General features: G+C 42.0%; 1 protein-coding gene across 6 annotated transcripts in view; it reads right to left on the minus strand.

The window, feature by feature from the left end:
- Senp6 (SUMO specific peptidase 6) overlaps positions 1-23,891 on the minus strand; it is a 106,300-nt gene extending 82,409 nt beyond the window's left edge. Inside the window, exons 1-3 of one of the 6 annotated variants that reach the window (XM_070010572.1) lie at positions 23,771-23,891; positions 5,398-5,491; positions 2,905-2,962 (exon numbers count right to left, since the gene is read on the minus strand). In XM_070010572.1, the coding sequence (XP_069866673.1) occupies positions 2,905-2,962; positions 5,398-5,491; positions 23,771-23,789 (171 nt within the window). In that variant the 5' untranslated portion in view covers positions 23,790-23,891. Of the gene's footprint in view, positions 1-2,904; positions 2,963-5,397; positions 5,492-16,683; positions 16,706-22,591; positions 23,278-23,770 lie in introns of those variants that run through there. The other 5 variants (XM_070010570.1, XM_070010571.1, XM_070010573.1 and 2 more) reach the window with 5 other exon arrangements.
- Between the last annotated feature and the right edge of the window lie 3,074 nt (positions 23,892-26,965).

Genomic DNA, 26,965 nt, shown 5'->3' on the forward strand with positions numbered 1-26,965 from the left:
TGAGACTCTTATCTCCAATTAACAACTAAAAAACTGGAAGAGGTGCTGTGGCTCAAGCGGTAGAACGCTCACCTTGAGCTGAAGAGCATAGGGACAGTGCCCAAGCCCAGAGTTCAAGCCCCATTACCGACCAAAAAAAAAAAAAGAAAAAGAAAAAGAAAAGATTTTTCTTGTTCCTTTATTCTTTTCTTTTTCCTTTTAAAAATAAAACACGGGGAAGTGGCGCTGTAGCTCAAGTGGTAGAACGCTCGCCTTGAGTTGAAGAGCTGAGGGACAACGCCCAGGCCCAGAGTTCAAGCCCCACGACCGACAAAAAACAAAACAAAACAAAAAACTATATAGAGCACTTAAAAATAAAACACGGGCTCTAGAAGAACATGAAAAATGATGGTCCTACTCCATCTATAATGAATCTCCCCAAAATGTAAAAAGGCAATATACAGAGATAATCACTAATGCTTTCACAACCAAAGAATCTTTATATAAATCTCATTGTAACTGTAGAAGCCCAAAGGCAAAAGGATTATTCTATGAAACAAAACAGGAAAGTAAATTCTAATTCCATGTACACTTTCAAATAGAGAAAAGAAACAATATTCATTTAAACCAGGGTGGGGTAGGGGGAAATCACACAGCCTGGTTGTTATAGGCCTTTGAAATTATTTAGTATACTATGAGACAAACAGAAGCATCTACCAGTATTGGTAATTTTATATAGCCTAAGAATAATGTTAGAAATATCACAATGAGCAGCAACAGATAAACAGGTTATCCACTCCTGATCTGTATGTACCTACTTGTTACTAAGTCACTCAAAATTCAAGTATATGAGCTGAAGAATCCACTAAGCATTTGTAAAGAATAAAAAAGTACTGATCTTTTTAAAAGAATCAACTTCTCAATCCCCAGTCTCCATTTTTCATATACTGATTCATTTCTCCCTTCCTCATAGAATACTTTTCGTTTTATAAAAGTATTAACTATCTATGGTATTAGGGTCTAAAAAAGCTTCTGTAAGAAACAATTTATAATATTGGTATTTGAAATCTCTTCTGGCTACAAAACAATTGTAGGGCTTCTTGCCTTCCCTTGCTTCATGTCTATTCCCTTCAAAGGTGAAGCAAGGCTTGGAATTGGAAGTTTTGAGCCAAGATAATATCTTCTTCAGTGAGTTACATCATAAAATGGAAAAGCAAAAGTGATAGAAATTTTTGTTTTTTGGGGGTCCGGTCGTGGGGCCTGAACTCTGGGCCTGGGTGCTGTCCCTCAGCTCTTCAGCTCAAGGCTAGTGCTCTACCACTTGAGCCACAGTGCCACTTCCTGCTTTTTTCTTTCTGCTTATATGGAGCTGAGGAATTGAACCCAGGGCCTCAGGCATGCAAGACAAGCGCTCTACCACTGAGCCACCCTCCCAGCCCCCTTATTAATTTTTAAATGCTCAATATTTACATCATTTTTGGCATAAAACACTGACACTATAACGAAACTCGAATTTCTCATCACTTTTATTTAAGGTTTTCATTGTTCCAGAACTGTGATCCTTGCAGTATTGATTTTACAGCATAGGTTTAATAATCATAAATATATTGGTTCAAGTATTCATAATTATAGAAATTTGGTTTTCTAAAAACTTAGAACCTTTCAGTTACAAGAACATTATCTAGGGGCTGGGAAGTTGGCTCAGTGGTAGAGTGCTTGCCTCACATGCATGAAGCCCTGGGTTCGATTCCTCAGCACCACATAAGCACTGTGGCTCAAGTGATAGGGTACGAGCCTTGAGCTGAAGAGCTGAGGGACAATACCCAGGCCAAGTTCAGCCCCCACAATCAACAAAAAAATAAAAGTTATCTAATATTAAATTTTGGTAAAAATGTGGGGAAATGACACACTGCAATAAAGTATATAAGTATATACCAAAAATGTGCAAGGCTCTGGACTGAACCTTTTGGAAATGGGAGGCAATTAGTGGCTGGGGGAATGTCCTTGAAAGAGATGTGGAGACTTTGGCTCCTTCCTTTTCTCTCTTTGCTTCCAGCTGTCAAGAAGCAACAAGCTGCCTATACTACCTGGCTCACTCCATGATGCTACCCTGCTACATAGGCCCAAGCGCCACAGAGTAAAAGCTCCAAAACTTTGAAAGCCAAAACAAAGTTCTTCCCTTATTTAGTTCATACAGATATTTTGGTAAGTATTTTGTTACAGTAATACAAAGCTACCTGCCAATTAAACTTAAAATCATGAAACTGGGAATATTTGTTTCAGGTGGGAAAGAGGAAAGTTGGGACTTAAAATTTCAAACATGTACCGGGTGCTGGTGGCTCACAGCTGTAATCCTAGCTACTCAGGAGGCTGAGATCTGAAGATCACGGTTCAAAGCCAGCCTGGGCAGGAAAGTCCGTGAACTCTATCTCCAATAAACTACCAGAAAACTGGAAGTGGCGCTGCAGCTCAAGTGGCAGACTGCTAGCCTTGAGCTGAAGAGCTGAGGGGCAGTCCCCAGGCCCAGAGTTCAAGCCCCACAACCGACCCCCCCCCCAAAAAAAATTTCAAACATGTTTTATTTTTTTTTTTTGCTGTTATTTTTTAGTTGTTTTGATTTTGTCTTCTTAAAGGGGGCAAAGGGAAGGGGTCACAGAAATGGAGGAAGGATAAACAAATGCAGTCATGGTATTCAATACACACTATGTAAAAAATGAACTATACAACTACAGGTAGGGACAGGAAGGGGAAGCAAAGGAAGGGGAGACATTGCCCAGAAAGAATTGTACTTATTAACTGACTTATGGAATTGTAATCCCTTTGTACAACTCCTTAAAAATATATTTGAAAATATGCAGATCTTTTTAAGGTAACATTTTTACATATGTAATCCAAAAGAAAAACATTTTAAAAATCAACACTTGCCTTTTCTCCATTTGAAGTTTGAGAATCCTCATCTTCTACACTGAGTAGATGTGCCCCACTATATAGGAAATAAGGGGGAAAAATTACTTAAGTAACAATTATAATCACCACATTAAATTCAGTAGGTCTGTCCCTCTATGCTTTTACTGAATCAAGGTATCAGCATACTTTTTCTGTAAAGGACCAAATATTAAATATTTCAGGCTCTGCAGGCAATATGGTCTGCATAGCAACTATTTATTCTTGTCATTGTAGTATATAAAAACAAGCACAAATTATATACATGGCTGTGTTACAATACATTAACAAACTAGGTGGCTGCCAGGATCTGGTCCATAGGCTATGGTTTGCTGATCCCTAAATGAACACATAATTTTGTGTTTTGCTAAGTATTTATTTTATATTCTCATTCATTTTCCCTTTTTGTTTTGCATTAAAATTTAGAGAAGAATTGAAAAACAAAATACAGAAGAAACACTCTGTCGAAGGAAAAAAATAGCTAATGACAAGAAAGTAATTTCAATGATATTACCATGATATAAGTTCACCACTCTTGGAACTATCAACCTTTCACTAAGATTCATTAGCCTGATTCTAAAAGATCAGACTAATATATTAATAGGTCATGTTAATCTCAACATGATAAAAAACAATAAGGTCCCTTAGGACCTTATGAACAAAGTGGTACATTCAAAGGACATATATATTAACCATGGTGAATCTTCCAAAGGAAATAAAATCTACTTTGTAAGACAATTTTGTTACACATAGTAAAATCCTACTACTATAACCTACTTATAATAAAAATGTAAACTGTTTTGTTTCATTTCTTTTCTAATAATCCCACCTTTAATGCTGGAAACCACCTTATATTTAATGATACAGGGGTTGAAAAATATATAAACTTGCAACTTAATTACACATTTTTTTTTCAAAACTACATATATAAAAAGTATCTATGAGAGAAAATATTTTAAATATTTAAAAATCAAGAAATAAGACCATAAGATATTGACTTTAAATTAGAATTTTACTAGTTCAAAGTTCTCCACAGGTGACACTAAGATATACTGTACCTACGAACTGATTTGGATTGAAAAAAACTATGCCAACTTATTTTTTAAAAATTCTCATTACATAAAACCTAAAGGAATCTAAAATGATCACGTTAACAGAGCTATTTCTCAGAGAAATAAAGCACTTATAATTTTGATCCGATATACTGAGTGTTTTCATGTGTTCAGATTTCTTTAAAAACCATTTATAGTTCTGATAGACTTTTGTATGTATATTACGTATTTCTTTCTGAATTTGTTTCTTTCAGAATCAATCCAGTAACAAGGATCTGGAAACAAGATGAATTTGCATCATAAAAATTTTTTTTTCTTTTTTGGTTAGTTGTAGGGCTTGAAACTCATCGTGTGGGCACTGACTCTGAGATTTTCTGCTCAAGGCTAGTGATCTACCACTTTGAGCCACGGCTCCACTTCCTGCACTTACAGCATGAAAATACACTAAACTATTATTTTAGGGTTGGGGAAGTAGTCTGTACTGATTGCCTAACAAGGGCAAGGACCAATATTCAATCTCCAGCACTGGGGGGAAAAATTACACATACCTGTAACCCTAGCACTAAGGATTGCCAAGGCATTAGGATCACCAAGTCTGAAGCCAGCCTGAGGAACATAGCAAGTTCCAAGCCATTCTGCATTACATAGCAAGACCTTGTTTCAAAAAATCTTATATTTTTACATACTGGTACTAGGGTTTGAACTCAGGGTCTCCTGTTCTTGCTCTCCCTTTTCAGAGCTAGTAATCTACCATTTTAGCCATGACTCCACTTCCAGCTTTTTTACTGCCTAATTGGAGATACAGATTTATCTGCCCAGGCTGGCTTTGAACATGATCCTCAGAGCTCAGCCTATGGAGTAGCTAGGATTATAGGTGTGAGACACTGGTGCTTAGATAAAATATATTTTTAACACAGTATACTTTCCAGTATTTCAACAGAATGTAGGGAACACTTCTCTTAACGTCTGCCTGGGTGAACACCTAGGTTTATCATCTATACCAACATTCATTTCTTTGGTGGAAATCTGATCTAAGATGAAAGCATTTTGTAAATGTCAAAAACCTGACCTAAGAAAACAAGATTTAAATTTACCTGAAATTCAAGGGATCTCAGCTCACTTACATATGATAAAGGCTTTTTAAAAATTATTGCCTGAATGGAATTTTTTTTTCCCTCTCTTAAAAAGAACTATTGTCTTAACTTGAAATCTCCTATGGTACACTTTTAAGCTATCACATTTATGTATACATAATACACCAAATTAACTACCAATAAAGAATTGTTTTATCTTTCCTTACTGTTACTATTTTAGAGTTAATCAAAAGCCACCATACTGTTAAAAAAATTTCTATGGAATTATTAATTCTCTAATGAATAGTTCAATTCTTATAAAATATCTAAGGCAAGAAAGAAATCCTTACTCTTTATCTGTATCTCCTTCACTTCCTTCTTCATGATCAAAGCTCCAATTATTTTTAAAACCTCCATCTTTCTTAGACTCTGATCTAGCCAAAGCTGAAATAAAAACAAACTGAGATAAGTATTCATTAATAGAACTAGTAAATATAAAACAAATTTGAGCATTTCCAAGCTCTCTGATCATTCTAGATTTTCTTTTAACTTGCTCTTCTATTTCTTGTAAATACCGTATTTCTTTAAAGAGACAACACAATAAATGTCTTTTCTACTATACAAACATCTATATATGTGTGTGCTAAAGAAAGAAACTCAAATTAGTAAGACACAATAAAAACAAGGAGAGGGAGGAACCTGAGTATTATGAAATGTAGAAAATAAGGCTTTTCAATCTTGGATCAGATTCTTATTCATTCACCCAGAGCACTAACCTTTTTCTCAAATTCAATCATGTCTGCATATTAATAAAAAAAAAAGTTTTTTCTGTAGATAATATGGTTGATGACAAGAAAAACTAGATCAGAAAACCAAGGAAATATCCTCTGAAGCATTAGAATATGGTGAGAAAAATAAAGTTCAAAAGCTGAATTTGTCCTGAACTCTCCTGACAAAAAACTAAAGTTCAAGGTCCCAGCAGCAGGAGAATTCAGGAAGAAACCTGAATGCCTTAAAGGGCAATGGAAAAAGAAAGTAGGGAGGGAGGGAAAGAGATTTTACTAAAAGAAAATGTAGTACAGATAATTATGGCTCTGGACTTTTGAGCTGAGACACAAATAAAAGTATATCTATACACTGGGAGTATAGTGCAGTGACTGTGATTTCTCTCATGCTCAACAACCTGGGTTCAATCCAAACACCATTTAAAAATAAATAGCTACCTCATGGCAAATTCTATGGTTTAAATGTTGCCTCAAAATTCAGATGGTGAAAGCCACACCCCAAAGATGATGGTGCTAAGAAACAGGGCCTTTGGAGATACTGGGATTAATGCCCTCCTCAAAGATCCAAAGGGAGTGTGTCCTTTCATCAGAGAAGGACATACTGAGAGAGCACTATCTAGGAGAAGGCAGGTGTTTAATCTGGAAACTTCATTTGACCATACATCTTCAGAACTCTGAGAAATGTGGGGGCTGGGAAGGTGGCTCAGTGGTAGAGCGCTTGTCTTGCATGCCTGAGGCCCTGGGTTCGATTCCTCAGCACCACATAAGCAAAAAGAAAAAAGCCGGAGGTGGCGCTCTGGCTCAAGTGGTAGAGCGCTAGCCTTGAGCTGAAGAGCTGAGGGACAGTGCCCAGGCCCAGAAGTTCAGGCCCCACGACCGGACCCAGAAAAAAAAAAGAACTCTGAGAAATGTGTTGTTAAAAAGGTACTTAGTACTGCATGCTAACTGCCTACATTGGCCTACAACTGTGATCCTCCTATCTCTACCTGCTAAATTGCAAGAATTTTTTAAAATTTGCATATACTGAACCTAGGGCCTTGTGCTTGATACGTAAGCCTTCTACCATGTAAACTGTACTCTAGCATCAGGATAGATATCTTAATATATTTAAAATATATAAAAAATATAAAATAATTTTTAATGAAATGAGAACTTCAGGAAATGAAACAAGGCTTTTTTCTCTATTGTTTCTGTTTTCTGTCTTGTTTATCTGTCTTTAGGAGAGGATACAGAAATGGAGGGAAAAGGCTGAACAAATGCAGCAGTAGTACTCATTAGGCACTATGTTGAAAATGAACTATTCAATTTGTGGGTGGAGACAGCAGGGAGAAACTGGGAAAGTGAGGGGGAAGGGGTAAAACTGCCCAAAAAGTAATGAACTCGGACTGGGAAGGTGGCTCTGTGGTAGAGCGCTTGCCTTGCATGCATGAGGCCCTCGGTTCGATTCCTCAGCACCACATAAGTAAAGACAAAAAAGCCGAAAGTGGCGCTGTGGCTCAAGTGGTAGAGCGCTAGTCTTGAGCTGAAGAGCTGAGGGACAGCGTCCAGGCCCAGAGTTCAGGCCCCACGACCGAACCCCCCCCCAAAAAAAGTAATAAACTCTTTAACTGACTTATATAACTGTACATTGTACAGTTGCCTTTATAATACAACTGTATTATAAAGTACATTGCCTTTATAGTAACAATGAACTATTTAAAAAAACTAGCAAGTACTGAATATTGAATAGGAGACAGAAAAAAATCAAACTCGTGCACTGCTGGTGGGAATTACAAAAGAAAAAAAAATCCAGTTGGGGCCTAGTGGGCTGGGAAGGTGGCTCAGTGGTAGAGCGCTTGCCTTGCATGCATGGGGCCCTGGGTTTGATTCCTCAGCATCACATAAGCAAAAAGAAAAAAGCCAGAAGTGGTGCTGTGGCTCAAGTGGTAGAGCGCTAGGCTTGAGCTGAAGAGCTGAGGGACAGCGCCCAGGCCTGGAGTTCAGGTCCCACAACCCGACCCTCCCTCCCCAAAAAAAGACTGCCTGTCTTGATAAGGTCATGAGTTTCAACCTCCAGCACTGCTACCTCACTCCCCCCAAAAAAGTCTTTTAAAAATTCCTTTTCCAAGTTCCTCAAAAAGTTAAACAGAAGCGAGTGCTGGTGGCTCAGGCCTGTAATCCTAAAATATTTAGGAGGCTAAAATCTGAGGATCATGGTTTGAAGCCAGCCTGGACAGGAAAATCCACATGTGTCTTTTCTCCAATGTAAAAGTTAGAAATGGTTCAAGTGGTAGAGCATGAGCTTTGAGCAAAAAAGCACAGGGACAGTGCCCAGGCCCTGAGTTCAAGGCCCAAGACCAGCATATAAACATAAAAAAATCCAAAAAATTATACACAATCCAGCAACCGCACTTCTAGATACATACTGCTATTAACTGAAAACATGGACTTGAACCTATCCCAGCGCTCATAGCATCGCACTACTCACAGAAAGCCAAAGGTGGAACCAATCCAAATGTCTATCTGTTACTGGATGAATTTTAAAAAGTATGATATACTTACACACACACTACAGAATAGACAATGAAAAGACAAGTACAAATAGTATATGATCCCACTTACATGACATGCTTTAATAGGTAAATTCCCAGACCAAAAGCAGAGAGCTTACCAGGAGCTAGAGGGGAATGTAGAATTCTTTTTTTTTTTTGGGGGGGGGGGGTCCTGGGGCTTGAACTAAGGGCCTAGGTACTGTCTCTGAACTTCTTTTTGCTCAAGGCTAGCACTCTACCACTTGAGCCACAGTGCCACTTCCACTTTTTCTGTTTATGTGGTATTGAGGAATTGAACCCAAGGCTTCATGCACACTTAGGCAAGCCCTATAGAATTCATTTAAAAATGTACACTAAGTTATTTGAAAAAAAATTAGAAATTCTAGAAATGGCAGTGGTTGGTGATAGTTAAAATGGCAAATTTCAAGTTGTGCATTTAATATTTAAAAAAACTTTCTGAGCTAGGTGCAGGTGGCTCACGCCTGTAATCCTAGCTACTCAGGAAGCTGAGATCTGAAGATCACGGTTCAAAGCCAGCCCAGGCTGGAAAGTCCGTTATCTCCAATTAACCACCAGAAAACCAAAATGGCGCTGTGGCTCAAGTGGTAGAGTACTCTCCTTGAGCTGAAGAGCTGAGGGACAGTGCCCAGGCCCAGAGTTCAAGCCCTATGACTGACAAAACAAAACAAAACAAAAACTCTGTGTGCTAGTATAGAGGCTTGAGCTGAGGGCCTTGTACTCACTTGGATTATTCTCACTCAAGGATGGGTGTTCTACTACTTGAGCCACGCCTGTACTTCTGGCTTGTTTGAATGTCACAAACTTTTCTGTCTGGGATGGCTTTTAACTTTGAACCTCAGATTCAGCCTCCTGAGTACCTAGGCTTACAGGCCTGAGTAGCCAACACCCAGCTTACAATTTAAAAAAAAACTGGGGGGGGGGGCAAGAGTATAGTTGTAGAGGTGGTAGGGAAGGGATGGTAAGGGAAAAACAAAGGAGGAGGCAACAATGCTTGCTAAGAAATGTACTCATTACCTTGTTCATGTAACTGTAATCCCTCTGTACAGTATTTTCACAATAAAAAACTTATTAAAATTTTTTAAGGGAGGAAAGAGCCTCTACAGGATTAACAAAATATAAATCCTCCCTGAAAACATATAAATAAAACACTAATAAAAACATTAATTTTTTCAACAAATAACAAATGTTCTCCCTTATTACAAGTTATAAATAATGTGCAGATGAGGCTTTTAAGATTGGCACCATTATGCAATTTTCTTTCTGTGTACACCAGAGGAAGGGAAGGAGGAGGGGGAAAGGAGTGGAGGCAGGGAGGCATGGGAAGAGTGAGAAAGAGGGAGAAAGAGGAAGGGGGAAGAGGAGGGGAGAGAGACAGAGAGACAGACAGATAGACAGACAGAGACAGACAGAGAGATTAAAAATTACTGGACTACCTACCTCTCAGGAGGCTGAGAACTGAGGATGGTAGTTCAAAGCCTTTTACTCCTTCTGAGGGTCAGATGGGCCTCCAAACCAACTTTGTATTTACTACATTAAAAAAAAGTATGTAGGCTGGGAATGTGCCTAGTGGTAGAGCGCTCGCCTAGCATGCATGAGGCCTTGGGTTCAATTCCTCAGTACCACATACACAGAAAAAGACAGAAGTGGCATGTGGCTCAAGTGGTAGCCTGGAGTAGAAGCAGCTCAGGGACAGTGCCAGGTCCTGAGTTCAAGCCCGAGGACTGGCCAAAAAAAAAAAAAAAAGTATGTAGCCGGGCTCTCGTGACTCAGGTCTGTAATCCTGGCTACTCAGGAGGCTGAGATCTGAGACTCTTTGTTCCAAGCCAGACCAAGCAGGAAAATGAATGAGACTCATCTCCAGTTAACCACAAAAAGCCAGACATGGAGTTATGGCTCGAGTGGTAGGGTAACTAGCCTTGAGCAAAAAAGCTAAGAGAATATCCTGGCCCTGAGTTTTTAGTATGATCAACACTTATAAACCTGGTCTAGGGAGTATGTTTCCATAGTTACAGCACGTACTTGACTAGAATACACAAGGCCCTGGGTTCAAACCCCAACACCACCACACACAGACAAAAAAGCAAAAAGCCTAAATGCCTGTAAAGATACCTATTACACTCTGACATAAGATTTTATAACATCACAATAGCAATTTAAACAAAACAGAATCTGAGCCAGGTACAAGTGACTCACATCTATAATCACAGCCACTCAGGAGGCTGAGATCTGAGTATCATAGTTTGACTCCAGCAGGAAGGAGCAGGAAAAGCCTGTGAGTCTCATCTCCAATAAACTACTCTTTCTCCTGCCCCCCAAAAAGCCAGAAGTAGAGCTTTGGCTCAAGTGGTAGAACAATAGCCTTGAGCAAAAGCAGCTCAGGAATAGCACCCAGACTCTGAGTGCAAGCCTCAGGACCGCAACAAAAAACAACCACCTCAAGAACAAAAACCACCCTGAATCCATTATTACAATTTTTCTACAAAGAAAACCTCAGAAAGCTTTGCTACTTATTCTTTTCCATACTTTATGAAACAATACCAACCTCACCTAAACCTTTCCAGACATTAAAAAGAAATTATCAGGGGCTGGGAAGGTGGCTCAGTGGTAGAGCACTTGCCTTACATGCCTGAGGCCCTGGGTTCGATTCCTCAGCCCCACATAAGCAAAAAGAAAAAAACTGGAAATGGCGCTGTGGCTCAAGTGGTAGAACACTAGCCTTGAGCTGAAGAGCTGAGGGACAGTGCCCAGGCCCAGAGTTCAGGACCCATGACCGGACACCCCCCCCAAAAAAAGAAAGAAATATCAGCCAGGCAGCAGTGGCCCATGCCAGAAAGCTGAGATCTTAAGATATGAAGTTAGCCTACCTAGGCAGAAAAGTCAGAAAGCCTCTTATCTCCAATTAACCAAGGTAAAATTGGATTGGAGGCAGAGCTTAAGTGGTAGTGTACCAATTACTAGCAGAAAAACTCAAGCAGGAGTAAGGTCCTGATTTAAAGTTCTGGTACTACTGGCACCGAGAGAGAGAGAGAGAGAGAGAGAGAGAGAGAGAGAGAGAGAGAGAGAGAGAGAGAGAGAGAGAGAGAAAAGAAAGAAAGAAAGAAAGAAAGAAAGAAAGAAAGAAGGAACATTGTGTAGCTATGAAGTCTGAATATTTGATCCAAAATCTGACAATGGTACTTTTAAGTAGGGTTTATTCCAAACTGCAAAAGTTAATATTTAAAGACCATAAATTCAACTCATAACACTCATTCCCAGCAAAACATATAATTCACAACAAATTTAATTGACAACACCCATTCACAACAAAACCTTTGCAAACTAGAATTAAAAGACCAAAAAGTGATTGCCAGATTAAGAGATAGGATCCTGAACAAGTTTGTTCTTTTGCTATTAATAAGCATCTTTAAGTCAAATGATGAAAATTTATATAATGTATAATATGCAACAGTATAATATCAGCATTAACTTTCCGACTTTGATAACTGCACTGTGTTAGTTTAAGAGAATGACAGACCCAAAGATGAAGGGGAAAGGGGCTGGGAAGGTGGCTCAGTGACAGAGCGCTTGCCTTGCATGCCTCAGGCCCTGGGTTCAATTCCTCACCACCACACAAGCAAAAAGAAAAAAGCCGGAAGTGGTGCTGTGGCTCAAGTGGTAGAGCGCTAGCCTTGAGCTGAAGAGCTGAGGGACAACGCCCAGGCCCAGAGTTCAGGCCCCACAACCGGATCCAAAAAAAAAAAAATTATATATTAAAATGTCAATGCCCAAAAGTAGTCTCATTGGAACACATTACTCTCCTGTATATGTATCTGTCTTCTTGATGAACTGGCACATGTTCAATAATTGTGACAGACTATGAACTATGAAAAGTTAAGATTTCCACCACTTTCTGGGTTTTTTTTACAGAGAAACATTGCCAACTTCTGCCATCCATACACACATACATATATATGTGAAAAGGAAATGAACTTTAAAAAATGTTCACAATTGTAATTTAAAACATAGTAAAATGTTCACAGTAGCAATGTATTCAATAGTAACTTGCATGTATGTTGCAAATTGCATACAATATATTTCCATAAACAGACTGTATTTTTTAAAAAACAGTATAGGTCTGGGAATGTGGTTTAGTGGTAGAGTGCTTGCCTAGAATGCATGAAGCCCTGGGTTCAATTCCTCAGTACCACAAACAGAAAAAGCTGAAAGTGGCACGGTGGCTCAAGTGGTAGAGTGCTAGTCTTGAGCAAAAAGCTCAGGGACAGTGCCCAGGCTGTGAATTCAAGACCAAGGACTGGCAAAAAAAAAAAAGTATATAGTCAGTTATCTGTATTCTCAAATTCCACATGCACAATTTTAACCCACCAACATATAGGGAATATACAGAAAAAAAAAAAAAAAAAAAAAAAACGAATGTGTAGGGCTGGGAATGTGGCTTAGTGGTAGAGAGCATAGAGAGCTTGCATAGCATGCATGAAGCCCTGGATTCAATTCCACAGTACCACATAAACAGAAAAAGCCGGAAGTTGTACTGTGGCTCAAATGGTAGAGCACTAGCCTTGAGCAAAAGAAGCTCAGGGACAGTGCCCAGGCCCTGAGTCCAAGCCCCAGAACTGGCAAAAAATGAAAACAATAAGCAACAAAAACAACATAAATGTGTGTTCTGAGCAAATACACCATTCTGTAAATGATACAACTATTTACATAGCACTTACATTGTACTGGGTATTACTAGTAATCTAGAGATAAAGTATACAGAAACATATGCATAGGTTACAGGTAATTACTATATCATTTTATGTAAGAGACTTGAGCATTGAGGATTTTGGTGCTCCTGGAACCCATCTTCTGGGATACCAAGGAATGAGAAGTGGCACTGTGGCTCAAGTGGCAGAGTGCTACCCTTGAATAAAAAGCTCAGGGACCGTGCCCATGCCCTGAGTTCAAGCCCCAGGACTGGCAAATAAATAAGTAAGCCATGTGTGATGGTACATATTTGTAAACCCAGTGCTCAGGGTCAGAGTATCTTGAGTTAAAGTTAGCCTGAGTCACATAGCTAGCAAGACTATGTCTCATAACAAGAGAAAAAGTAAACCACTCACTATGTTATCAACATTGTTAAATACTCCAAACAATACTTTAAGAAGCTGCCAAAGAACAAATGCAGTATGATTTACTTACCTAATTTTGTATATTCTCTCTATATAGGTATACCTTGTGTATAAGTGCATATGCATATAAGTATGTTGTATGTATTTATAATTCAGAGACACATAAAGTATAAAAAGACACATGGGAAATAGTAACTATCAAACTAAAGTCTGCCTCTTGTATAAAATCAACATTCAAAAATCTGTGTGTCTAAGGGAAAAAAAAATCAGAAAAACAATTCTCAATAGCCTTAAAAACAACAGTATACTTAGGTATTAACCAAGGAAGGGAAAAACCTCCACTGAAAACCATGAAGAAAAATACTGACAACACTAAAAGATGGAAAGACCTCCCATGCTCATGGACTGGCAGAAAAAAGCCATGTTCCAAAAGCAATTTACAGATTCAATGCAATACCGAATAAAATCCCAATGCCATTCTGCACAGAAATACAGAAATAATCCAAAAATTCTTGTGGAAGTATGAAAAGACTCCAAGTAGCAAAAGCAATCTCCAATAAAAACAGCAACACTGGAGGTATCATTGTTTTGTTTTGGTCCAGTCGTGGGGCCTGAACTCTGGGCCTGGACGCTGTCCCTCAGCTCTTCAGCTCAAGGCTAGCGCTCTACCATTTGAGCCACAGAGCCACTTCCAGCTTTTTTCTTTTTGCTTATGTGGTGCTGAGTAATCGAACCCAGGGCCTCATGCATGCAAGGCAAGCGCTCTACCACTGAGCTACCTTCCCAACCCTGGAGGTATCATTATACTGGACTTCAAATTACAGAACCATGATAACAAAAACAGCTTGGTACTGGCACAGAAATAGACCCCAAGACCAATGCAACACAATAAAAGATCAAGGAATAAAGCCACACAAGGCAGCAATCCTAGCTAGTCAGGAGGCTGAGATTTGAGGACTGTGGTTTCAACCCAGCCCAGGAAGAAGTGTCCATGAGATTCATCTCCAATTAACTACCAAAAGAGACAGACAGAGAGAGGGGGGGAGGGGGAGGGAGGGAGAGAGAGAGAGAGAGAGAGAGAGAGAGAGAGAGAGAGAGAGAGAGCGTGAGAGCCAGAAGTGAATCTGTGGTTCAGGTGGTAAAGCATTTGCCATGAGCAAAGAAGTTCAGGGACAGTGTCCAGGCCCAGAGTTCAAGCCCCATGAGACACACACACACACACACACACACACACACACACACACACACACACACACACACACACACACACACACACACTTTAAAAATTTTTTAAATTCCACATACCTATATCCATTTATTTTGTCAGAGCACACACACACACACACACACACACACTTTAAAATTTTTAAAAATTCCACATACCTATATCCATTTATTTTGTCAGAGCGCGCGCGCACACACACACACACACACACACACACACACACACACACACACACGAGAAAAGGCAGCCTCTTCAATTAAGTTGAGGAAACTGTTGATTCATTTGCACAAGACTATAATCTCTCTCACCCAGTACAAAAATCAATTCCAAACGGATGACAAACTGTAATACCTGAAACACAGGACATCATGGAGAGAGGGGAGTTATAGGCACAGGTAATTTTTTTAAATAGAACTCCAAAAATGCAGGAACAATAACTAAAGACTTACTGCCCAGACATCAAGGTTTCTGCATAGCAAAAGAAACAATCACCAGAACTAAGAGAATAGAACATGAGAAAATCTTCAACAAATAAAGGATTAATATTCAGAATATATGAAGAACTCACAAAACTAAAAAAAGAACAAATAAACCAAGTAATAGACAAGCAAACTGAACAGACAGTTCTCAAAAGAAATATAAACAGCTAATAGTTACATGAAAAAAACATTCAATATCCTTAGGCAAAATAGAAATGTAATTCTATTACATCCAGAGCACTAGCCTTGATATGAAAAAGCTTCTGGACACTACCCAAGCCTTGAGTACGAGCTCCAGGACCAGCACAAAACAAACAAAAAATACAGCATGGACAAGTTGCTGATCAATACAGAAATTATTCTGGTCAAAATGTATTCATGTCTAGAGTACTATATGGTAAACTGGTACAATTAATACACACTTGGAAAACAGGCTCTTTGTGTGTGGTGGAGACCTGTAGGAGGAAAGGATGAGTCAATGGGGATGAATATGGTTGATGTAGTTTATTTCAATGCATGAGAATAGAAGAATAAGACCTGCTGAAATTGTCTTAAGGGGGAAAAGGGTCAGAAGAAATGCTAGGGTTTAATTGCCATACTCTGTTTGCACAAGTTCACAGGGAACTGCCCCTCATACAACTAATGTATTTTAATTAATTAATATAAATAACTGGAGGAGAGAAGGAAGTAAAAAGAAATGGGTTCAACACAGCATCAACTGTCCTGGTGATTTTTCTCCCCCCTCAGGAGGCTGAGATCTGGTACCTGCAGTTCAAAGTAGTGATAAGACAGTCTTATCACAACCGTGCAGTCAGGAAATGAAACTGAACACTAATACCATGATGCCAGTACAGTCTATCCCAAAACCAAGATGATCACTAAATGATGAATGGGCAGGCAGTAAATAAAACACAGAAAAGATAGGAGCCAAACACCAGGGGTTATTACACACACACACACACACACTTGAGAGGCTATACACACACACACACACACACACACACACACACACACACACACACACACACACACACACACACACACACACACACACACACACACACACACACACACACACACACACACACACACACACACACTTGAGAGGCTTAAGAACAGGAGGGTCTAGGTCCCCAGGCCAGCCTGGGCACACACACAGGCCCCCTTGTGAACCCACAGCTTGCACAGTAGTGCAAATCTGTCATACTAGCTACATGAGGCTGAGGTTGGGAGGATCTAGTCCAATTAGTCCATGAAACTCTATCTCAACAAAAGAAGCTGCATGTGGCGGCTTGCCTGCCACCTAGCTATAATAGAAAGCCTAACTTAAATTAGGCAGATTGGGGGCCACATGCATGCCCAGGCAAGATGTAATGATTCCACCTCAAACATAACAAAAAAGGGAAAGAGTGCCTGTCTAGCAAGCATAAGACCGTTAGATTAAACCCCAATGGGGGGGGGGGGTGGCTCAGTGGTAGAGTGCTTACCTTGCATGCATGAGGTTCGATTCCCCAGCACCACATAAGCAAAAAGAAAAAAAAAGCCGGAAGTGGCGCTGTAGCTCAAGTGGTAGAGCACTAGCCTTGAGCTTAAGAGCTGAGGGACAGTGCCCAGGCCCAGAGTTCAGGCTCCACGACCGGACGCAAAAAAAAAGAAAAAGAAAAAAGAAAGTTAGGACATTCCCTTAAAGGGGTACTGGACTCCATCCCACTCTGCTCTCACTTACTCCTAGCAACATGAGCTGCCTAATGACTTTCCAACAGCACAGTGTTTTGAAGTAATAGAGCTACAAGTAAAATCTTGGTTCTACTCCTCTAGCTCATGTAAATACATGGAATTGAGTATTTAAATGAATTACTTCAATTGGAATGAGAACAAGGAACAAACTACTACAGGAATACAGAATGTAAGGATATTTCTCAAAGTAGGACAATCAGAAGAGAAGAGAGCAGCGCTAAGTGGAGAACTTTGATATATATTCCTGAGTCATCCAAAACTAAAGACCTTGGTCATACTCTACAAGATGCCTACCATGTAGGAGAAACTGTGCTTTAGCTGAGAACACGAAATAGCCAGGCACATAGTTGCACATGCCTGTAACCCCAGAGACAGAGGCAAGAGTATTTCAAATTCAAGGCCAGCCAGGGAAAAATTGGTGATACTCTAGGGCAAAAATAAAATAAAAACAAAACGGCTGGCAATAGACACATGAAGAAATGCTCAACCTCTCTAGCCATAAAAGAAATGCAAATCAAAACAACATTGAGATACCACCTCAGCCCAGTTAGAATGGCTATCATCAAGAACTCTAAAAACAGATGCTGGAGGAGATGTGGACAAGAAGGGAACCCTACTGCATTGTTGGTGGGAGTGTAAACTTGTTCAACCACTTTGGAAAGCAGTATGGAGGTTCCTCAAAAGACTCCACATAGAGCTCCCCTATGACTCAGCAATCCCACTTTTGGGCATTTACCCAAATGATCAAAACAAGACCACACTAAAGCTACCAGCACAACTATGTTTATTGCAGCATTATTTACCATAGCTAAGATATGGAACCAACCCAGATGCCCCTCAGTAGATGAATGGATCAAGAAAATGTGGTATATATACACAATGGAATTCTATACCTCCATCAGAAAGAATGACATTGCCCCATTTGTTAGGAAATGGAAAGGCTTGGAAAAAATTATATTAAGTGAAGTAAGCCAGGCCCAAAGAAACATACACCTCATGGTTTCCCTTATTTGCAATTACTAGTATATGTCTGAGTCAAGCAGAAAAAGTCAGGTAAGTTGATGTTAGGGAAATGAACCCTAAGATATGTATTCAAATGTTTTTTTCTTTCATGTGATTGTTTCTAACACATTTATAAGATTATTTCTTTGTTGCTTTGTATGTCCCTCCCCCACAGTATAACCCCTGCTTTCACTGTATTTGATGTTGTTATAATTTGTGGAGGGAAAGGGAAAAAACAAATCGTTTAAATAGGGATACAGGTGGACCCATTGCAACAATGAGATGTACAAGTCGTTGTCGAAAACGACCTTTACAACTTTGGTAGTGGGGGAAGGAGGGTTGGGTGGGAGGGCTGGGGGAACAAAGGAGGAGGCTACAATGCTTGATAAGAAATGTACTCATTATCTTGCCCATGTAATTGTAACCCCTCTGTACAGTATTTTCACAATTAAAAAAAAAACACAAAATACAAAAACGGTTGGAGTTGTAGTTAAGTGGTGGAGCACTTGCCTAGCAAGTGCCAAGCCCTAATCTATAATACAAGTATATGTTGTCTCTGGTTAACTGGCAAACTAATTGAGCTTTGGACTGTTCTTATTCATTATACAGGAAGCTACTAGTAATGAAGAACACTTTTCATAGAGTAAAAGCTTTCTTGTTGTTGTTGCTAAGAGGACAATAGCTCAGTATCAGTTTTTCAACCTAATAGATTAAGGTCTACAAAGAGAAATAGACCAGGAATAAAAAGGGAAACAAACTAAAGTAATAATACAAATACTTTAGCAGAGGTTGAAAAATTAATGGGGAGAGAGGGGGAGAGGAAAAGTGGGAGAAAATGTACATAAAGTAATTCAAATGGAAGAAAACAAAAAAGCTAGATAGAAACAAGTACAAAGAAGAAATAAATGTGAGAATAAGTAGACTGTTAGTGCTCCCAAAAAATAGAAAACAAGGGGGAGCTTATCAAAAGGAAGAATAGGAAAACAGGCTACCTACCATCTTTGCCCTATTATTTCAATCACTAACTGGTTTTTGCCCCTCTAAAGTTTTATTCACATGGTAACCAATGACCTTCCATTCTCCTTCCAGGCACCATACTATCCTGCTCTACTTCCCTACATGTGCTCCACTCTTTTATTTTATCCCCTCTGTCTAGAAAGCTGTCTCCCACCGAACCTCCCTTTTGATTCACCCTTCAAACCACCCTGGTTAGATCAAATTTTCAGTCTAATAAATATCTCTACTTTGCTTTACAGTACAGGACAGTTGTAAGTTTACCTATGTCATTACTTGGTGATATTGATTTTCTTCAGCATGTGGGAAATTCTGTGGAGATACTATAGGTTTATTTCCCCTCACCACTGTAAATCATTTAGTGTCTAACATTGCAGATAATCCAATAAATACACATTGGGTTAATGAACTAAGGGGAACCTGCTAAAACCAAGTGAAAGAGGGATAACAGTTAGGTGAACAGATATGAGGAAGACAAAAAAGAAAACAATAGAACCATATTGCCTTTGAACCTTTCATTATCATCCCCTTGGAAGAGCCTCATAGTGGAAGCATTTATTCAGTATCATCCTGAAGGATGCCTTTCCTGCTTACACACCAGAAAGCAACTTCTCCATCTGTCCTGGGTATGTTTCTTCCATAACACTGGTATAGTCTGCTTTATTTCTTAAACAAATAGGTTCTAGATATAAGAAATATGACAGTGAAGAAACAAACTCATTGCTTTCACAGAGCCTATTTTTTAGTAAGGCTGGAAAGGAACAAATTTATCATTTGGTAAGTGCTGATACACAATATAAAAATAAATATTTTATGTGTAAATGTGTACACATGAAACCATGCAGTGGTGCCAGGACATCTAAGCAGACATGAACAAAGCAAAAGGAACTACATGTAAATTGGAGATACAACTGCTCCAAAGGGATTATTTTTACTTGTTTATTGAATATCTCCCACTAAAATGCAAGCTCTATGAAGATAGGGACTTTGGTGACTATTTGATGCACTATTTTATTCACCTTGGTACAGTGCAGTGTATACTGTTATAAACGTCTGATGAATAAATGAAAACCTACTTCCGATTTTCAAGAAATGTGCTGTAGATATTAAAACCGAAATAAGTATGTCGATGTCTTAATAATAAAATTTAAAAACCTATGGAGAGGGCTGGGAAGTTGGCTCAGTGGTAGAGCGCTTGCCTTGCATGCCTGAGGCCCTGGGTTCGATTCCTCAGCACCACATAAGCAAAAAGAAAAAAGCCGGAAGTGGCGCTGTGGCTCAAGTGGTAGAGCGCTAGCCTTGAGCTGAAGAGCTGAGGGACAGCACCCAGGCCCAGAGTTCAGGCCCCACGACCGGACCAAAAAAAAAAAAAAAAAAAAAAAAAAAAAAAAAAAAACCTATGGAGACAGAAGACACACTTTGAAAACACAAACATGGAAAGACAAAAATCTGTGGCAAATTATAATGGAATATTTTATTAGTAAGACTGTCAGGTTGCCAGGATCCAATGGCTCAAACCAGCCCAAGAAGAAAAGTCTGAGATCCTTAGTTCCAATTAACCAGCAAAAAGCTGGAAATAAGTGTGGCTCAAGTGGTAGAGGGCCAACTTTGTGCAAAATGGCCAAGCGAGATCATGGGCCCATTCTCAAGCCCCTGTAGTGGCACAACCAATCAATCAATAATAAAACTGTAAGGAACCAAAAGAATAATGGAAAAATAGTATCATATGCAAGTAGTACTAGCTATTATCCATTATTTAGGAAGATTCAAAACAATACATGAAAACTGGTTATGAGGAATCAAGACCCTTTTCACCCCTTATGCTCAATTTCTAAACAAGCTACCATTTTCTTAAAGAAAGTGCTGAGACATGGTGAAAATACATCCAAAAACCCTTGGCTTACATAAACTAATCATTTGCAATTCAGATCAGCCATTATCTGTTGCCATTGTGTTCTTTTTCCCCCTCTGTCCACCTAATCAGAACTTAAATGGAATCAAACGCCTAGAGAACCTCAAACTAATACTACAGCACAAAAGTATGATCATGTGTACATTGAATACAATAAACAGCTGAAAGCATCTTTTGAGTTTGCAGTATTAACCAAAAACACAATCATTACCTGTAACACGAGGTGCACTACTGTATCAGCCTCTTGACAGGTTACCTCTTGTGTTCCAAAGAATTTTCCTGAACTCAAGAAAAACTCACAGCTTCATCATCTTGGTAAGAATCTCATATAAAGCTCTCTCATCACTTAGACACAGCAAGAATTAAGAAAATTACTAGCAGAGTGCTGGTGGTTCACGCCTGTAATCCTCTGAGGCTGGTGATTCGAAGCCAGAAGCCAACCAGGGCAAGAAACTCCGTGAGACTCTTAGCCTTGAGCAAAAAAGCTCAGGGACAGCATCCAGGCTGAGTTCAACCCCCAGGATCTGCGCGCACGCGTGCATGCAAACACACACACACACACACACACACACACACTTTCCCCCACACCTCTCTTCATAACTGAAATGCCGTTATCAAAGCAGTAAACAAGGCACACCCAAACCCTCAACATCCTCCGACAGAACCTGTAACAACCAAGGTAACAGGTTTTCGATTCAATTAGACTTTATCTCCTAAGGCGCAGCGAAATCTGGAGGGGGTGGGGGGGGAGGGCGATAATGGCAAAAATTACGCCAAGTGTAATTATTTTTAACCAACACGGAGACTCACTTTCCCAACCGTACTGACAATAAGCTCGATTACAGACCGCCAAACACGGAACCGACAGTGAAGTAATAGAAACATGTAAAGTTCTCGGGCCTGGAGTAAAGTGAAATTTAGCTACCCGAGGAGGCGGAGGGGGTGGGGGGGAAGAATTTACAAATAAACCGGCCCAAAGCCACCACGACACTTAATGCCACGGACCCCAGACGCAAAACCTCTTTTATTTTTCCTCCCTCTAAAGACGGGTTGAATCCACCCACCGTAAACATTTCACTGAACAAAAATGCTTGAATGGCAACACGAAACTTCGTCCATTACCTACCCTGACTGTCCGCCCCACACCCAGCTGACCCCGTGACCCTCAGATTGTGTCACAATTATCCTTAATCTTATATGTATTCTTTAATGTTAGCAAAACCTATTTTGTAAGTGATCAGGCAGGGCCCAGGCCTCCTGTGGACGGTGAGTGGCACAGGCCGAGCCCGGGGACTCCGCAGAACCCCCCCCCAAACTAGGTCTTCCCCCTTTTCCAAACCCATCCCCGACGACCCCAAACTTTCTAACGATGCCCGGATGTAGACGGCTCTCGCACCCTCGGGCCACCACCGAGAAATCAACACGAAAAATAAAAAAGCCCCCGATCCCCGCGCGCCGCCTCCCAGGCCGCCGCCGCCCCCCCGCCCCCGGGCCGGGCCGGGCCGGACCGGACCGGGCCAGGCCGCAGCGAGGCCCGCGCAGCCCCTCGCCCCGGGGCGGCCCGGAACGCGGCGCGGTCGCAGCGCGCCCCCTCCCCGCCATCGCCCGCCGCGCGCCCCGCTCGGCTCGAGTCCACCCAGCGCCGGGGGCCGCGGCGGCCCCGGACTCCCCACCCCCACCCCCCTCCCGCACGGGTCCCGCTCCCGGGAGGGCAGAAAACACGTCGTTACCTTCCAGGAAAGTCATCTCCTCGGCGCTGCAGCTGCCGCCGCCGCCGCCGCCGCCGCCGCCGCCGCTCTTGCCGGCCGCCATCTTCCTCCTCCCACGCCGCCTCCTCCTTAATCCATGGCCCAGGCCGCCACCGTGCTCGCGGGGATGAGGGGCCGCGCCCGGGGAAGGTAGCCGCCTCAGGGTTGCGGGCCTCGGGCTCCGCGTCAGGCGAGCGGCGGCCCCGCGTCCGGAGAGGCCTTCACAAAAGCAGGCCCCTGACGCGCGGGCCCCGCGGCGGGGAGGCGGGCGGCGCGGAGGCGGAGGCGGGCGGCGCCGCGGCCCCGGGGCCTCCTCCTCGGCCTCCTCCGGCGGAGCGCGGGCGGCGGCGGCGACGCTTCCCGGGTCCGGCGGCGCTCGGCCCGCGAATCCCCCATCCACGGCCCGCCCGGGCCGCGCGAGAAGCTTCTCCCGGCCGCGGGTCCTCGGGAGGGAGAAGGCGGGCGGGCGGGCGCTCACACGGACACACGCACGCCGCCCTGCGTCCCCGGCCCGAAAATGGCCGCACCCGCCGCGTCCGGGCGGCGAGGTCTTCGCCCACCCGTCAGGCGTCCCCGCCCGGATCCCCTCAGTTCTGCGGCAGTGGCCGCCGCCGTCGCTGCTGCTGCTGCTGCCGCTCAGGCCGTGCGCACACCCCGCCCCGGCGTGAGTGCATCAGCGCCGGCCGTGCGGACGCCTCTCCGTCGCGTCGGTCGCCGCCGCCGCTTCCCCGCCCCCACCCCGGGCGCCGGAGCCGCCGCTCCCCCCCCCCCTCCAGCGGCCCCGGCTGGGCTCCCGGGCCCGGACGGGAAGCGCCCGCCGCCCTGCGTCCTGGCTGCCGGTGGGGCCGGGCCCCGGGGGACGCCAGGACGGGCCGCGCCGCTGCGGTATTTGGCGTCAGTCTGCGAAGTTCACGTCTTTCCGAAGGCCTTGGAACTAAACCATTAAAAAGGGAGAAAAGAAAAAGGGAAATGGGGAAAAAAGCTACCTGAAGCATCAAACGGTGGAGAGGGAACACAGTCATTCAGCTGGGGGGGGGGGGAGAGGGGGGGGACGGTCCTCCCCACGGGAATGTTCCAGAGACTGGGTCAGAGAAGCTTCTAGCACCACGCCCTTCTTCTCCTTTTAGGAGACTTTTTAAGAGAAATCAACAAGCAGCCCACCTGACAAGTCGGCACCCATGGCTTCCAGACCCCGTAGCAGGTTGATCGTTCGTGGCCTTTTGCGGTTTCTTTCATTCCCTTTTTCAAGAAGAGTCCATTTTCTATTAAGGGAGATGTCAACTTTTTCAAAGTTCTCCCACGTAGCCTCGCAACTGCAGTTCAGCTCCCGCGATCAGGTTTTCTTAACTTGTTCGATATTGATCTTTAAGACGACAACAAAAATCTACACTGTATCCATAGTCAACAGCAGATTTTTGTTGTTGTCGGTCGTGGGGCTTGAACTCTGGGCCTGGGCGCTGTCCCTCAGCTCTTCAGCTCAAGACAAGCACTCTATCGCTTGAGCCACAACGTCACTTCCGGTTTCCTGGTTGGGGGGGCGTTTAGTGGAGTTAAGAGTCTCACAGACTTTCCTGCCAGGGCTGGCTTTGAACCGCGATCCTCAGCTCTCAGCCTCCTGAGTAGCTAGGATTACAGGCCTGAGCCACTGAAGCCCCCTAGAATTATTATTATTTTAATGGTTAAATACACCCTTTGGACAATAACTTGTCCCTGTAACCAGGACTTACTCAGGAAGTCTTTTGGGCATAAAGTTTCTTTGCATATCTGTCTCACAGAGAACCAGTGACCTTTCTGACTTGGTAAGAAGAATGTAATGAATGTAATTTATTCTATTTTGTTTGAGGAAATTTCATGAACTTGCTGTGATAAGCCAATGACACAATACTGGGCCGTTATAGAGGTAGATATGACACAACTAGTCTTATATCCATGCTCCAGATGTCTAAAGAAATAAACTATTTGTTTAAACCATCTGGTTTGTCAAATGGAAGGAACCAGAAGTGAAGGAATATGGTGGGTAGCTCCTGGAAGTGGCAATGGCAGGAAATTAGTTCTCCCCCTAGAGCCTCCAGGAGAAAAAACACCTTGCTTTTAGCACGTGGAGACAGGCAAAATGTCCAGCTAACCTGAGGACAATGTAAAAGAATGTATGGTAAGTTGCCCAACTAGGGGTGTAGTAACATTGTAGCAACCATGAAAAAGAATGCACAGGGAATTAAAAACAAGTGTATCTTCTGAAACAAACAATCTGTCAAAGCTCAGGAGTTTCCATTATTTTGTTAGTGCTGATACTGGGAATTTAAACTCTGGGTCTAGGTACAATCCCTTAGCTTTTTTTTTTTTTTCTTTTTTCTTAAAGCAAGGCCGGCACTCTACCACTTGAGCAACACTTCCACTTCTGGCTTTTTGCTGGTTCATTGTTGATAAGTGGGGGTGTCTCTCAGATTTGTCTAAGCTGGGTTCAAATTGTGATACTCAGATCTCAGTCTCCTTAGTAGCTAGGGTTACAGGCATAAGTCACCAGTGCCTGGGTCCTTTTTTGGGGGGGAGGGGGGAGGAGGGTCCAGTCGTGGGGCCTGAACTCTGGGCCTGGGCACTGTCCCTCAGCTCCTCAGCTCAAGGCTAGCGCTCTACCACTTGAGCCACAGCACCACTTTCAGCTTTTTTTTCTTTCTTTTCTTTTTTCTTTTTTTTTTTTTTTTTTGCTTATGTGGTGCTGAGGAATAGAACCCAGGGCCTCAGGCATGCAAGGCAAGTGCTCTACCACTGAGCCACCTTCCCAGCCCATGCCTGGATCCTTTTTTAAGCTTTTACTAAGTTCAGCTAAGGTCTGTGGGAATTTGGTAACTGCAAAGCAGAGGTATAAATTAAAACAATCACCTAAAAGACTTGTTAAAACAGGTTACTTTGTCCCACCTTCAGAGTCTGATTCAGTGAGAACAGAGGGAGACCAAAGAAACCATTTCTGAAAGTGCACAAGTAATGTACATACAACTAAGCGCATGACCATATTTTGAAATCATTACATTCAAGCATCTCTAAATTCCTTTCCAGTTTAATTATTCTGAGTCTGCAATTGCAAGTGCAATGATCAGTGTCCGTTTTCAAGTATATGTTAAATACATTTTCTTTACTGTTATTCCAAAGGAGTATGATTAAGAATTGATAGAATTGTGTATCTATTTATATAGTTTTTAACCAAAAAAGTTTCAAAATTAGAATATGTCCTTGAAATATTGTGTATTTAGTAATTTACAAAAATACAAACCTAACATTTTCTGTTGTTCTTGTTTTTTGGAAGGAGGGGCCAGAGACTGTTTTCTGATTCAAGGTCTTCCTGTGTAGCCCAGACTGGTCTTGAATTTTATGCCTCCCAAGTGCTGAGATTACAAGCATACACCATCATAACCAGCCTTTCTGATAAACATACTCTGATTATCCATGTCCAACATTTCATCTTGGATCTGCTTCTCTTCTACATTCAAACATTCCACAACTACTATGACCATCCTTAATCCTGATGCAATCTCTAGACCCATTGACTCCTACTTCTTTTTTCCTTTCTTTCTTCCTTCCTTCTTGCTTTCTTTTTGTCCTGGTACTAGGACTTGAACTCAGGACCTAGGTCTTGGACCCTTATCTTTTTTGCTCAAGACTGGCACTCTACCACTTGTGCCACACCTCCACCTCTGGCCTTTTGTGGGTTCATGGAAAATGATTGAGAGTCTTGTGGATTTCCCTGCCCAAGCTGTAATCCTTAGATCCCAGCCTCCTGAGATTACAGGTATGAGCCACTGGCACCCAGCTCTCACTTTTCTGTGTCTTCACTTACATTTACTTTTCTCCCTACCTAGTTCAGCCTCCAAGGCACATTATTTCATTTCCTTTTTAAATTTATTTATTTATTTATTTATTTGCAGTACTGGGATTTGAGATGGGGTGAGGCTTACTGTTTGGTAGGCAGGTCTTCTGCTCTTTAAACCATACCTCCAGTCCTTATTTGCTCTCATTTTTTAGTAGGGTCTCACTTTTTACCCAGACCAGCATAGACTGTGATCTTCCTATTTATACTTCTGCGTGGCTGAGATGCAGGGATGTGCCACCATGCCTATCTCTTTCTGTTGAGAAGCGATTACTCCCCACCTAAGCCTGGCCTTGGACCAGAATTGTACTTATCTCCACCTCACAAATAGGAATATAGGTATGCTTTATCTTACCAGCTCATTTATTTTTTTCTCTCTCCCACCTCAGTCTTTTGCTAGGCTGGTGCAATCCTGTACAGCTGACCCGTAACGTGCAATCATGTACTCTGTGTGTGTGTGTGTGTGTGTGTGTGTGTGTGTGTGTAACACTTAC

This window comes from Dipodomys merriami, unplaced genomic scaffold (assembly GCF_024711535.1).
Source record: "Dipodomys merriami isolate MVZ:Mamm:240054 unplaced genomic scaffold, mDipMer1.0.p SCAF_8, whole genome shotgun sequence".
In the NCBI taxonomy this organism is placed as follows: domain Eukaryota; kingdom Metazoa; phylum Chordata; class Mammalia; order Rodentia; family Heteromyidae; genus Dipodomys; species Dipodomys merriami.